Source organism: Hylaeus volcanicus, chromosome 9 (assembly GCF_026283585.1).
Source record: "Hylaeus volcanicus isolate JK05 chromosome 9, UHH_iyHylVolc1.0_haploid, whole genome shotgun sequence".
NCBI lineage: Eukaryota > Metazoa > Arthropoda > Insecta > Hymenoptera > Colletidae > Hylaeus > Hylaeus volcanicus.
The window spans coordinates 1848396-1864057 of NC_071984.1; the positions used below are offsets into that span (position 1 = coordinate 1848396).

General features: G+C 45.4%; 1 protein-coding gene across 11 annotated transcripts in view; it reads right to left on the reverse strand.

Annotated features, from left to right (window-relative positions):
- Positions 1–406: 406 nt before the first annotated feature.
- LOC128881896 (uncharacterized) overlaps positions 407–15662 on the reverse strand; it is a 20667-nt gene continuing 5411 nt past the window's right edge. For 6 of the 11 annotated variants that reach the window (XM_054133300.1, XM_054133305.1, XM_054133304.1 and 3 more), the window contains 10 exons: positions 14206–15236; positions 12863–13378; positions 9537–9837; positions 4647–5262; positions 3687–4145; positions 3291–3599; positions 2793–3212; positions 1818–2174; positions 1270–1736; positions 407–767 (listed from right to left, as the gene is read on the reverse strand). In XM_054133300.1, coding sequence (XP_053989275.1) covers positions 422–767; positions 1270–1736; positions 1818–2174; positions 2793–3212; positions 3291–3599; positions 3687–4145; positions 4647–5262; positions 9537–9817 — 3255 coding nt within the window. In that variant the 5' untranslated portion in view covers positions 9818–9837; positions 12863–13378; positions 14206–15236 and the 3' untranslated portion in view covers positions 407–421. The other 5 variants (XM_054133307.1, XM_054133310.1, XM_054133309.1 and 2 more) reach the window with 5 other exon arrangements.

The following is a 15662-nucleotide window of genomic DNA, read 5'->3' on the forward strand; positions in this document are numbered from 1 at the left end:
AAGGTGAGATATTTCAGAAATGAAGGTGAGACATTTCAGAAATGAATTTCAGAAATTCTTTGACCAAGTATTTTCACCCTGAAAATTGTTTAAAGCCTAACCAACGAACAGTTACGTTAATAGGATCCCTTTAACTATGTTTTAAAAAATATTTTTAACTTATTAAACCGAAGAGTATTAAATATTCAAGTGATCAGACTCGCTTGTTTGTTAACCCTTAAATGGACAATGTTGTTTTTAAACAACATACTAAACATCACAGATAAAATTGATGAATGTAGTTTATAAACGACACTCACATTATTGCAAAAAAAAGTATAGTAAATTCACGTCTAGATTTGTTTACTTATTTTTCCTAGACAGTGATACATGTCTATTACACAAATATATTTCTTTTAAACGTGAAACAAAAATCGTCCATTTAAGGGTTAAGCTGGCGTTGAAAATAAAGTGTGGTGAAACGAAGCAAACACGTGAAACGGTTATCCTTTTTACAAAACTCACCGATGGTGTCCATCGACTGAGCCTCCTCGTCGCTGGTTTCCATAGGGGTGGCGTGATTATCTTTTTTCTTCTCCTTTATTCTGCTGGCAGCTCCGACGCCAGCAACGCCGCTGCTGTTTGCCTCTCTGCAGCTGGATTTCTTTTTGTTGGAGTCTTTGAAATCCGACTGTATCGTTGTGGCGTTGGTCGCGTTGGCGTTCACCGACGACGACGACGACGACGACGACGACGACGACGACGACAACGTGCTCTTCCCATCGATTCTGCAACGACAATCGAACAGAGAAAATTACGTCGGTAATTTTGTTAGATTCCAACAACGACAAATTACGCGAACAACTTTCGTACGAGCCGGTAACACGCTCAATTTTTAATCTGCATATCATTTCTAGAGAAACGAGAAGAGTCAACTTCCCGGATTTCGCGCGGTTCTCGAATCAGATTTTCAACGATCGACTCAATTTCGATGATGAACGCCTAGGTAAACTTAATCCACTAACCAGCAACCATTGATTAGCATTACAATCTGCTAATAACTATCCCACGTTCCCCCGCGAACCCCGTTTCCCCAGCCCATTCTATTTCACCCTACCCCCACCATGCCGCCTCGTCCCTTCCAATCCAATCCCCTGCCTGCGCTCCAACAATTTATTTTCCTTTTTCAAGAATCACGGGCTATCGTTGCTTCGCGTCGTTTCAACTAATGTAATTGGAAACGTTAATAATAATAATAAAAAAAAAGAAAAAAAAAGATACGTTACGTACATTACTTTAACATCTTTTCCCGACACTGTTTCCTGCGGTTCCTCCTTAATTTCCACTTTAATATGCGGCTCCTTGGGTTCCACTTTAATGTCTTTGATCAGTTCCTTGGTGTCCTTGGTGTTTGTCGTTGTCGTCGACGACGACGGTGTGACGCACGACGTCGTGGTGCTCGGTACGGACGTCGTTGTAGCTGTCGTGGACGTTATTACCGATTCCGTTGACGTTAAACATGTACTCGACGTTGTCGAACTTAAAGGAGTCGTTGAAGTGGCCACTATCGTTGTCGCAACGGCTGTCGATACGCCGGACGACGTCGTCGTGGTTGTCGTTGTAGTCGTAGTCGACGTTGCCGCCGAATTACTTTGAGGATTCTCTTGCGTCTTCTGCTGTTGTTCGCGTTGCAACCTCGTCGTGACACCCGTAGTTAAAATGTCTATAGGTCCGATACTCGAACTGGTGTTATTTACCTGAAACGAGCCAAGAGAAACATGAATTTCTATCCCCGATGTACGTCGACGATTTTCTATTCGATACAAGTATAAGCTTACTTTATTGTTAGGATTGTTCCGAGAGCTGCGTGTTCGTTGCCGCGATTTCCGCAATAGCTGCTTATAATTCTCTGCTTTTTTAGTGAGGTAGTAATGATGCACGCAATCTGGAACGGACTTATGTTCTAACGATTGAGCTATCGTTCCAAAGTTTTTAGGATGTTGTAAATATTTTTCCTTAAACAATTCGTGCTCCACGGAACTCCATACGTTGATCAACTTCCGTTCGCTGTGAAGAGCCTCCAATTCCTCCGGCTGGAGCAGCCCGTTTCGATTCTGAAACGCGATTCGTCTTTGCTTCGTATCCAACAACAAAGGAGGTATCACCGCATACGAACGCATCTTCTTGTCTTCCATCTGTACAAATAACCATAAAAGAATGTTAAAAGAATGTTAAAAGAATGTTAAAAGAATGTCAGATAATTAATCGGCATATTGGCCTAGTTTACACCGTACAAACTTTTCATACGTATATCGAGCTGATCCGAATCAAGTCACGGTAGGTTAGACTTTTAAATACGAATAAGGTACACACTGAATGCTGTGCCGTGTACGATAGATAACCAAATGGATATTAATATTGACATACATCGTCATGTGTGAGTTTTTATTTGCAATTCTGACGATGCAGAAAGCATATTGAAGAAAAGAGACAGAATTAAATTAATCATGCAGCAATGGAATCAAATGGAAGTTTCAACGATGCTTATTTCAAATATGAAATATCAAAGAATAATGCAAAAAATAAAAAGTAACGATTTTTGGCAAAGAATCGTAAGAGAACATCGTACAGAAATGGATGTCCACTTTTCAGATGTCTAAAAAAAAATTTCATTTTGCTATGCAACATTGTCCTTTTCTTTTTTTTTAGAAACATACGTATATCAGCATTTACAGCGCGTTGAGAATACTCGATACGCGCATCAACTGTTCGGTGCAAAAACCAGGCCAATTATGGATATAAAATGGCGTTGCCTCTTGCTCTTGAAGGCCGTCCATAATTTCTTCTAGATCGGCTTCACTCTTGATACGAGCACCGACTCTGTTGAAACGTTCCTTGTCTTCCCTCTGTTTTCGCAATTCCGGGAACACCTTCTCGAAGAACTCGCGGTTCTTCGCTTCTTTCGACTTTCGCTTTTGCGTTGCCTCCAATCGCTCCACTTTACGGTGCCATTCCTGTACCAAGATGGCGTACGTTTGCGACTGCTGCCGATGAAGAGACGCGCGTTCAGCGTGCTCCCGTCGAAGCCTCGCTATAAGCCTCGCTCTCATACACGTTTGATGCTTCGATCGATTTTCTTGGTACACGCTCGTATCCGACGGCTGATTGTACAAAGGCAATTCCACTTTTGGACCCAGCCTCTCGAGGAGTCTGTGAGCTTCTTCCGCCTTTCTCTGTAATCGAAGTTATAGCTTAACGAAACGTGTCCACCGAATTGTCGTCATGGCGATTATTTGCTACCAACATCTTACCCTATTATCAGCATAAATTTTTTGTGCCAGAGACTGATGCTTTGGTTGTTGAGACTGTTCCTCAACCTGTCGTTTAAGCCCGCTGGCTTCCAGAGGCTTGTTCGCCGTTTCCTCCAATTCCTTCAGCTTTTTCCGCAGCTTGTTTATTTGAGACTCTCTCTTCGCGATCTCCCTATCGACCTTGGCGATCTGTTGCAGAAGATCGTCCTTCGTACTCCGGAACTGCGCGTCCTCCTGCGTGTTCGGTTCCGGGAGCGTGGGCGAAATCGCTTCTGTCTGCGGCGTGTACGCACCTGCAGCGGGCTGCTCCTAGCAACAATATATCATATAATACCGTCGAATGCAAACCATCCAGGATCGTAGTTAACTAACGGAATGTTTCCCAATTAAACCCACCCTGGTGTCTATCCTAAGTGGTTGCTGCAGTTGCACCACGTGTTCTTGTTTCACGCAGGGGTCGGCAGGGGACAGGCTCTGACAGCGAGACTGCGATTGGGACTGCAGTTGAACTTGAGTCGGTTGTACCAAGCGTATCTTTTTAAAGGGCGGCGCCTCCTGCATGTTGGCCATCTCAACGGCCGCGCGGCTGCAATACTGATCCGGCTGGACGGGCATGAGGCCTATTCGTGAATTTCTTCCACTAGACACATGCTGATAGTCTGGCGCCGTTGGCGAAGGTGTCGGCGTCACCGAGGCAGGTGGTAAAAGAGATATCCTCGGTCTGTCCCCTCTTCCACCGACCATGCCGCTACCTATACCGCTGTTCAACGCATACTCGGCTGTAACTACTCCAACGCCAACTCCTATCTGCGACAGAGGACTGCTGCTCACGCTGATGGCGATCCTCTCGTTCACCTGAAAAAATACAGCCGTTTAAAAATCTATCCTTCGTCTACACTCTCTCTCTCTCTCCTCCTTACGGTTTCTTTCTCTCCTCGCGCGTATGATTCAATTTATCTTGCCTAACCTTCTCGACGTGAACCTATTTCAAGAAAATCGATGACCCCGTTCAAAAGAGCAGACGGCGGTGCGCTATCAATACATCCAGAACGTCGTGCATTTGTTGCACTCGAATTCCGACCGGAATATCTGTTTTTACTCTTTCCCTTTTTCCTCCCCTGCTATTCTCGTGTCGCGATAGGAGCATGCGGATGCCATCTCGGTGTAATAGACGATAAAGTATAAACGGTAAAGTATAGACGGTAAAGTATAGACGGTAAAAAAAGTCGGCTAATAAGCTACCGGTCGGTAAGCGAGGAATAGAGAAACTAGAGAGCGAAGGGTAAGTTCCCTCGGATGGTACATCCGCGTGCAAAGGGTTTATCATCGAGTTCGACTCGAATAGGGAATACCTACGTTCGTGGTGGCGCTGCGATATGCATCTCTTGCGGCGTAAGCAGTTCCCGAGAGCGACGGTGGCGGCGTTTGACTGACCGTGGGTGGATTTACAGGCGCGGCCGCGGGCGTTGGAACCGGTACGGGAGTCGACGCCGACGAGGCCGACGTGACCACCGTAGCTACGGATGGTACCGACGCCGAGGTCGGCGTCGGTGGGTACGGATGCATGTACCGTAGACCACCAGCCATGGGTACGGTAACGTAGCCTCCTGGTGCGCCACCCACCGTGCCGGTATTCCCGCCACTCGTGCCACCCGCGCCGCTGTTACCGGTACCGCTGCTGTTCCCGCTTCCGGGCGGCGGCACGTTCGACACGGGTCCGCCACCAGCTCCAGCCCCTACGACTCCGGTACCGCTGTTCCCGCCACCAGTGCTGCCAACGCCACCGCCGCCACCGCTGATCGAAGGGCCCCCAGCGGACCCACTTCCAGCCGTCCCTGCCGCCGCTGCTGCTGCCGCCGCGGCCGCCGCCGAAGATGCAGCCGCACCACCCTGGACGTACGTCACGCCTGCTCCTACCGTTCTCGGGGAGACGGGGCTACTGCTCTTGATGTTCACGTAACTTTGCGCCGATCTGAAATCATTACGGAGCGTTATCGATTCCGCTCGAATCAAACCAGAGAAACTTCGGTACCCTTTGCTCCGTCACGTGTCAACTCAGGGCCGTCTCAACGGCACACCGATTATTTTACGTAAAGTTTCATTAAAAAATCCTCCCAACTCTTTCGTCTACACTTCGTCCCATCTTCTAGGACAAAAAAAAATAGAAAAATTGCGCTACGCCATTCGATCGTGGTGGAAAAATAATACGAGACGAGCGCATATGAAAGCTGACGGCGACGATCGAGCAACCAATCGCGTCGCGCGGTAAAAATATGATTATATAGTTCGTCACATGTGGCAAGATACGGTGCGCGTGCGCCGTAGGATACAACGATACGCGGTGTCGCAGTATAGCACGGATCATGGTTCCGCGTGCCGGTGCATCGGTACCTAGGCTGCGTTGAACGACTGCGCATGCGTCGGACATCACAAAGGGTGAATGTGCCTGTGTCTGCTTTCGTAAGGCGACGTTGCTGTCGCGAGGTTGCCGGATCGCCGCACATTCGTCGAGGTCTGCCCGAGAGTCTCTGGCGGCGTTATTTACCAGGGGAACGCGACGTAGGATTACTCGGTGTTGGCTCTCGTTTTACGCTTATACACCTCTTCTTTGCAGACTAATTTCATTCTCAACGCGACGTTTCGCACGCGTTCGTTCGGAATGTCTCCTAACGTGCTCTGTGATAATATTCACGTTCGACGCGATATTCGTCATTTTTCAACCATCTTCGAGCATATATTACGTAACGAAACGGTATTGCAAAACTAAACTGCGAAGTACATATTTAGACGTTGAATAAAATTTAGCAAATGTTACGTAACTGGTGAAAATAATTATTTTTCTAAACCTTTGGAATTTTTATTGTTAACTATTTTTATTGCAAACTATTTTTATTGTAAACTATTACGACAAACACTTTGCGTTCTGTCGATCTTTGAGAACTGATAACGGATTGTTCAATAATAAACAGCCATCGATAATAGCATTCAGATTCTCCTATGGGCGAAACCCTATACGTCTGTCTCCTTTCCTCTTTCAACGTTTTCCAAAGAACGAAACGAGACAAACATAGCAGCAAACTTCAGATCCATTCGAAGCCTAGGGTTTTGCCCATATCTGATTAAAGGAATCAACTTGGATCGAGAACGAGTGTTTACCGAAATGTAACGGTATCGCGCGTGTTAGCGGCGTTAATTACGAGTTTATTTTTACCGCGTTCGAATCTAGCGTTACAAACGTTCGACCGTCTTATGAATTTCCCTAGATTATGAGTTCCCGATGATGTAACGGTCAGTGACCCCCTCCTCCCACTTCTAAAATCCTCTCCCTACCATATATCACCTACTCTTTTTCCCTTTTATGAATGACACGCATGCGATACAACGTTACGTACGTACATAGGTCACAAAGAGAATGATAACACGGTATGCACGTGCAAATGTGCACACGCCTCTGCGCGCATTTAACCACGACGGATTTCGTTACCTCCTTCCTTGCCACTAAACAAAAAGTAACTATACGAAATTAACACCATCAGCGTCTACGAAATTCTAATAAATTTATTAATAAATTTATTCTACGAATAAATTCTACGAAACGTTGTCAACCGTGTTATTATCACCTGTACCGAATCCTGTTTAAACTTATCGAAAAGAGCTGTGCATTTCCGTCGTCACTGCCATCTTTCATTCGCCGCAGTGCGACCTACTGGCTTTCTCTTTCCTCGTTCCACAAGTCCCTAGATTTATTCTGGTTTCTCATCAATCGAAACATACGTTCAGAATTCGACACTAAGGAAACGTAACGGTTTAAACTTCGTGATTACGAGGAATATATCAGATAAATTACTCCGGGAAGGTATCAAAGTCGACCATTGTCTCGAAAAAGAATAATGGACGACGGTCGTTTTTAATTTCCCATTAATTATTCCATTCCCACCCTTTGTATAGAGTTCGTTAATCTCGAAACGAAACATCGTTTCGTAGTCGTAGTACGCGTACGAAACGTACATGTAACGTTGCTCCCTTCGTTCGTACGTTCCTCATGTCGAACCTAACCTAACATTTTCCCGCGTTCGATCAATTATTTCACCCACACTTTACACCTACGACGGCAGTCATCTACGTTCTAGGAACGCGAATTAGGATTCGTTAGCGGAACGCAAGGCACGGGCTTCGAGGCACAACAAGTCGAGACATACTTTCTCGGGTAACTAGGTAAACACGGATCTTTCGATACAATTTCGGCCCGACGACCGGAGCGAGTAAAATACGCAAGAAATCTTATTAGCTCGAATGTAAATAAAGCCGCGAATCTTTCGTACCGACGAGAAACAGAGCTTTACGGATACAAGGAACAATAAACAAATTACGTACATTACGTGTACATAGAACAAGGAACAAAACCAAGTGGACTTACTTCATCGCGTAAACGAACAATCTCGGCTTTCAAAGGAACCTTTCCTGTCCACGTACATTCTCCGTTCGCGCATCTGGAACATCGCGTTTCCAGAAATCACAGGACCACTTTCGTATTTCGATTTGGATACGCTACGCGACCGCTGATGTACATATCTCAGTCAACTATAAATGCTAAATGTAAACTTTGCGAGGTTAAAAATCAACGTTGCACGTTGACGTTTGAGGTTAGGATCGACAGGTAGCAGTAGTGGCGAAATCGGGAGTACGCATGCGCAGCACGCCGAACGCGTATACGCGCCAATTTCAATCTTTCGCACGCCGCGTGTCTCGAATTCGCGAAACTAGAACTCATTTGTAAACGTATTTAATGTATTAATGTATTTAATGTATTAATGTATTTAATGTATTAATGTATTTAATGTATCAAGCACCCTGTATTCGATGTATGTAAGTATCGGTGTACTGAATAAATAAAGGTTCTCTCTTTGTCTTTTATACGTCACGATGATTGGCTGGAGTAATAGCGATGAAACTAGGGCTAGTACTATCCGTTAAAAATATTGCAACCATTTCCAATCACGAAAACAATAAAGATTTATTATCGAGTATTTCTTTTTATTTTATAGAAAAAAAAAGATACGGTTCAAGATATGGTCTGCATACGAGGCTTGCCGTAATAAAGGCGGCAACACGGTTATCGTTACGTTACTAGAAATAGGAGCGCGAGTTTTAAATCGAGTTTCGAATTACTTAGAGACACGCCGTTATCGTCGAGTGCGTGTCACGTGACGCCGCAGTCACCTTACGGTTCACGGAATCTTTTCTTTTTCTCTCGATACGTTTTCCTGAAGCCGAGGCGATAGCAGAATTACGCCTACGCGATATGAAATCTCGTAATTGCGGAGATAACGATTATTTGGCGTGCAGACGTAAAAAGATACGGGCTGTGTGATTCACCGGTCGAAAAATTATGTGACGTCACGTTGAAGTTGCAGGGCTGCAACGTGACATGTTTGGTGTATTTTTTTTTTTTGGTCTATTTTTTAATTACGGGCTGAATCTATTCGATGGTTCGTTAATTGCCTTTGTTGATTTTTATGTACGGCAGATTTATCAGGTAGACTGGAAAGTAATGTCGTTTTTTTTACATTGAATTCAAACAAATTTTTAACTAGCTAGTTATTGTTGCTCGCTTAATTCATATATTTATATATTCATATATATATTCATATATTCATGTTTACGTGAACAATTTGTTAAAAATAGGCTAAAATGACTCGAACGACTTTGAAACACGGAGATCTGGTAAAAAATCGATTTTTCGTTTCAGGGTGAAATACAATAACTTCCCTATAAATCTTTTGCCATCTAGCGTGCAAATTTCCAACGCCATGTCGATAAAAATCAATGAGCCGACGAGCGATAAACAAGTATTTAAAATTGCACAAACGACATTACCTTCCGGTACACCCAATATTTGTAGTAATTAAAATAAAGTATATATCTTAAATAAAATGTTCTGTAAAGTTCTATTTTAAATAAAATGTAAAGTATATATTGTAAATAAAATAAAGAAATATTTAAAATCGCACGAACGACATTACTTTCCAGTACGCCTGATACTCGTGGCAATTAAAATGAAATGTATTCTTTAAATAAAATGTTCCATGATTGTGCATCATCTCGAAGATTTTTCCCTGTTTAAAGGACGCGGTGACTCGTTCTTGGAGCAAGAGGGAAATACGTGGCCGCTTTTAATTACAACATCCTATATATACACAGTCATGCAAAGGCGAATCGCGATAGCGAACACACGTACAAGCTTACCTGTGCAGCTGTACTGGAGTAGATCTCGCGGGTAAATGCTGGTTATGCGAGACCGGTGGTTGCGGCTGACCCCTACCAGGGGTCGACGTTACGCTGACGAGTGAGTGGCCATGGGACCCGTGAGGATGACCGTGGGGGTGGGCGTGTGGGTGCGGAGGATGAGAGTGGGGGTGAGGATGATGATGGTGATGCAAATCTGCCCCCACTGGACCCACAGGACCCACCGGACCCCCCACCCCCAGTCCGCTCACTACCTGGACTTGCTTGCCCACTGTCTCCATCACCCCTAGCGCATTGTGTACTGAAACAAGTCCCGTAAAAATTCATTCGTCGCTTCCTTTGTGCTTTCCCTCCTAGAGTCTCAACCCTTTCGGACCCACCGCTCGAAGCTCGATTTACAACGAACGATTTTCGCGCCGTTCTCACTCGGAACGATTCTCGGAGAACGCACCAAAAGTTTAAACGTAAAGCAATGGTCGCGCATCGATGGTCGCGCATCGATGGTCACGCGTCGGGTCCGAAAGAGTTACCATTACCGTATAGTTATACAGGGTGTCCCGAAAATGTTGCAACACAGTGAAAGAGGTGGTTCGGGAGGTGATTTGAAACAACTTTTTCCTTGGCGAAAATGTTGTCCGAGGCTTCGTTGAGGAGATATTAACGAAAAACACCGACCAATCAGAGCGCGAGGCGGTCGCGCTCCCCGACCAATCAGAGCGCGAGTATGCCGGTGGAGCGCTCGCGGTAGCGTATGAGCGCGGCCGCCTAGCGCGTAGCCTACGCTCAATCGGCATACTCGCGCTCTGATTGGTCGGGGTTTTCCGTTAATATCTCCCCAACGAAGCCTCGGACAACATTTTCGCCAAGGAAAAAGTTGTTTCAAATCACCTCCCGAACCACCCTTTTCAAGGTGTTGCAATATTTTTGGGACACCCTGTATATTGTTTGCGATATTAAATTATAACGATCTAATTTTCGGACGAAGAGCTGCGTTCATCTTTTATCCGACACTTGTGTCTATAGTAGAATTTCGTCCACCTCCACCCGAGGCGTCGAACTTCGTGTTTACATTGTATATAGCTCGAGTCGCAACCCGAGAACCTCCCCGCCCCCCATCCCTCTCCCTTCCGCGCCTCTACCCCCCACTTCCTGAGTTTAGAGCGATAAGAACGTTTCTGTCTCGGAAGAGATGCGCTCAGCCAGCAGTATCTAACAGAAGACCGATGAGCAAAGACCCGGTTCAGAACGGATTTACCGCTAAAAAGTACAAATACGATGTCTAGCGCGAAGCAATAACTCGAAACACGAATTTCCTCCGATGCGGCGAACATCGCTTGCAATCGGAGGAATTTTGTGTATTGTAGCTCCTTAGACGCTGAAACCGACGAAAGACGGAAATAACTCTGGTATCTCAGAAGCGTTCGGGGGATTATACACGTTGATACGAAATGATATGATACATGACGTTTAATATGCGTGGAATGTTTATAATATATTAGCGATGCATATGCGAAATGTAAAACAATTCTTGGCGGGCTTGAAAAGAATTGGAAGATCGGTATTAAAGATTAACTTCTATGCCTAATACGGAATGTCACGAACGCAAAGTTATCTCCAAACACTGACTCGTGATAAAAATGATCAGTGTTTTGCAGACGAGCCTCTTTCCTCGCGCACGCGTAGCGTCCCGTACGTACGGCTTGTTTTATAAATAAAATTATATTTTCACCACCACGCGTTGCATCGTGCTCAAAAGGTTGTCGCGAATAGTGAAACAAGTAGCCACGCGGCATCCCTTTTCCACGCGAACAAAGCGCTTCGCTGGCGCCATTTTTAACGCGCAGGCGTGAAAAGCGACTCGTCCGATAAGACCGAACGCGGAATACATACAGAGCGAACAAGATAAAGCAATAGGAGTCTCGGTCTACCTGCGCTGCGTGGCGGTCGACAACCGAGAGCGATTCTTAGTTCATACAGGGATTCCTTTCTTGCACTTCAAAATATTGCACGTTATATCAGCTTATCCCAAAAGTTTCTTTCGTAATTTATTACACAGTCAATTATTACACTGCCAATTATTACACTGTCGATTATTTTGTGTGTCAGTGTTTATACAAATAGACAATCTACTTACTCAGATGTTGATGTTGTAACAGTAATGGAGTCGTATACAATTCAATAATGTAACATTAGACATAAAATATTGCGTATGTATTAATTATTAATAAAACGAAAGAAACTTTTGGGACAACCTAATATACAGGGTGTCCCAAAAATGTTGTAACTCCTTGAAAGAGGTGGTTCGAGAGGTGATTTGAAACAACTTTTTCCTTAGCGAGAATGTTGTCCGAGGCTTCGTTCAGGAGATATTAGTGGAAAACTCCGGACCAATCAGAACGCGAGGATGCCGGTGGAGCGGCCGTGGTAGGCGTGGCTACGCGCTAGGCGGCCGTGCACATACGCTACCGCGAGCGCTCCATCGGCATACTCGCGCTCTGATTGGTCAGTGCTTTCCGTTAATATCTCCTCAACGAAGCCTCGGACAACATTTTCGCTACAGAAGAAGTTGTTTCAAATCACCTCCCGGACCACCTATTTCAAGATGTTACAACATTTTCGGGACACCCTGTATATACATGGTGGAGGTGATTTGAAACAACTTTTTCCTTAGCGAAAATGTTGTCCGAGGCTTCGTTCAGGAGATATTAGTGGAAAACTCCGGACCAATCAGAGCGCGAGGATGCCGTCGGAGCGGCCGCGGCAGCGTATGAGCGCGACCGCCTAGCGCGTAGTCACGCCTACCGCGGCCGCTCCACCGGCATACTCGCGCTCTGATTGGTCGGGGTTTTCTATTAATATCTCCTCAACGAAGCCTCGGACAACATTTTCGCCAAGGAAAAAGTTGTTTCATATCACCTCCCGAACCACCTCCTTCAAGGTGTTACAACATTTTTGGGACACCCTGTATTATAATACGTTATGTATTACGTAATACTTCCATAATAGGCATATATTTAACAAAATAAGAACGGAGGATAATCGACTAGAAAACAGTTAAGGGAAACGGTTGCAACATTTTTAGTTTAAAATAACGAAAATAAAAATCCCCACCATGCACGTAACTATACTCGGGGCCTATTGTACATTCTAATGCATAATTTCAATTCCGATTGTCGCGCGATGAGCAACTGTCGTTCGCTCGTCGATTCAAATATGCCATTGAATTTTTCCTAAAAATAGGCACGAACTTTCCGGACGACCCGATAGATAGGAACTCTGCCCATCTCTCTGTACGTAAGGCTACTAATAACGGAAAAACAACTTACCGGTAATGACGTCAGCTTTCGAAGGTAAGCCGGATCTCGAATTTCCCCCACGAGCGGTCGATCCGTGCGAGAATAATTCACCGCTTCAGTCTCGAGTGAAAATCACGTACATGTGCGCGCGTGATCACGCACACATACGTACGCGTGCACATACGTGAGTATACCAACCGATCTACGTATAAACTCTATGTCGACTTTTTTTTAAAAACTTTCGGTGAACACGGTAATCCACAACATTACTGTACGTCGGCGAATTTTCCTGCTTCCCACAGTATCTTGTTTAAAAACCCTCTTTCTTTTTTCTTATCATTTCCTTTTTTACTTCACCGGTCACACTGTTTTTATCTTCATGCTTTTTCTCGTTCTCTCTCTCTCTGTCTTCCCTCGTTGCTCGCCGATATCCCACGCCGCGTACACTGTTTCGTCGTTTTCCACACTAATCGTAATCGCAACACTAGGCGACGCAACTTAACCGGACTTTACGAGCTTCGACCGTTGATGCTCCAGCGACGAGTTCTGCGGATAAACAGGTGGAGAAACATGAAATTAATAATTGCCGTCTGGCGGACCGACGCACACGAAGGGACCGACTCCGCGGTTATTTGTTTACGTGATGTCAAACACGGCTGGATGCGCGATACGTGCGAAAAGAACGCGTCGCGTCAACGAACCTCTTTAACGCGCCGTTGCATAAAGATAGGAAGTGGTAACAACCAGGATCCGAAATAAAATTCGTTCGAATTCTCACTAATTCAAAATTGACCGAAGGAATAGTTCTCGAAGAGACATTGGTTCGTACTCGTAACAATTATCTAGATAAAATTTTGACAAAATGGACTCGATTCGAAGATGTTCCTACCTTCGCGCAACGAGAACGTAACGCGGTGCATTTATGGGGAAAGTATACCTTCATGATTACGAAGAAACGCGACGCGACTTGTCGTTTCCGTTATCCTTCCGTCGGAATTGTTTATTATGCGTCACGAACATTTAATACCCAGCAGAGGAGACACGTTCGAGAAACGGAGAGCATATGCGTTTGGTGGGGGAGGAGATGAGAAAGAGAGAAAGAGAGAGAGAGAGAAGGGGGAAGAAAGTATGAACGAGGGAGTTGGTAGCAAGTTGAGAGAAAGAAGGGAGACGAGAAGGTTCAACGAAACGAGACGAGACGAGACGAGACAAGACGAGTCGAGACGAGACGAGGGGAAAAAAGAGGAGAAAGGTCGAGGGGTAGGGTGTCGGGAGAGGGTGGGGGTTGAGGGGTGAAAAGGTGATCGCGAAATGTGTCGCGGTTCCGTCGCCGGCCGAACGCCCAATTTTTTATCTTGCTTCAACCGACTGACCCTATCACCGATTAGGCGGAGCGCGTTGCACTCCACTTGTTCTCACAACTTCCGGTTCAGCTGTTCGCACAAAGATCCGCATATCTTTCGGTGGCCTGCTCTCCGCGAGAGTCTTGGCTTCTATCCCTCTATCGGCCGCTTTCTCTTTCTCTACTAGCACTCGCAATCAGTGCTGGTACACCTCGTCGAAACGCAACTGCTCGGGAATCTCGTCACTGCCACGTGGCTCGCACACGACACTGTATACCACTCGCGATTTTTCGTCGCCGTTTGAATCATCGTCGTTTCTGGTGTTACCGGTAGTGACGTACGTATCGGTGGCACCGGTGATGCTGCTACCGCGACAGCCGCGGCGCTCGTTATCGCTGCCACGATGATGCAAACTTATCGGCGAGCCCGGTCTCATCGCTGTTTTATTCTACCGTCGACGTGAACCGTTATTTCGCAGTTCCACGGGACCCCGGAGGTTGTATCCTTGCTCGTAAAAGCCTAGCACAGTGCGTGTACGATGCACGCACTGTGCACGTTTCCCGCGCACTGAGCCAGCGCCGCCAGGAGAGAGAAATTGGATGACTTTCAAGATGGCAGAACGGTGAAATACAGTTTTTACGTTGCACACACCAGAGACGCTTCGGCACTCGCACGCACGTTCGGCTTCGCCCTGTCGCGAGGATGCCCGAGAGAGTCCGCGCGTTTCTTTTTTTTTTTTTCTCTCTCTTTTCTCTTCAAAGTTTATGGTACTCGCTCGCCTTTTTTTCTCCTCGATCCGTTTCCGCTACCTCTTTCGTCCCTTTCCTTCTTTTTCTTATTTCCCGCGTTTCGTTTCCATCCGTACCTCGAATAACGAGATTCACGTCGAACGAATACTAACTGAGTTTCTTTTCTCTCCTCGACGCACGATCCGCGGCTTTCACGATCATTGGCGATTTACTTTGAACCGCCGATGCATTTCTTTCCCACGCGTCCAACTTCGTTTCTTGTACGTTCGCGGCGGCGGCGATGGCAGCAACGGCATTGGCCCGGCAGTGTTCCTGTAACCAAAACGGTTCGCGTTCATATCTGTTCCTTTCGCATCTTTTACCAAATAGAGGATATTACGTTTAGAAGCTAATTCTGTATCCTTTGGAATTCTAACTTAAACAGACATGTTCGTTCGTCGCGGGGCAATACAGTACCAACCTCGTAACTTTACAAACCGATCTCCCTATTGCAATAACCTAGTCTCGAAATCCTAAAATATCTATCTATAATTATGACTATGATTATTAGTATAATATTAGTATTAGTATTAGTATAATAACGTCTGATTAAATACCGAAAATTACATTTGCAACTTAATTCTGTATTTGATCCTTTGGAATTCTAATTTAAACAATTCGCTCGTCGGGGGCCTTAAAGTACCAACCTAGTAACTTTACAAACTGATCTCCCTATTGCAATAACCTAGTCTCGAAATC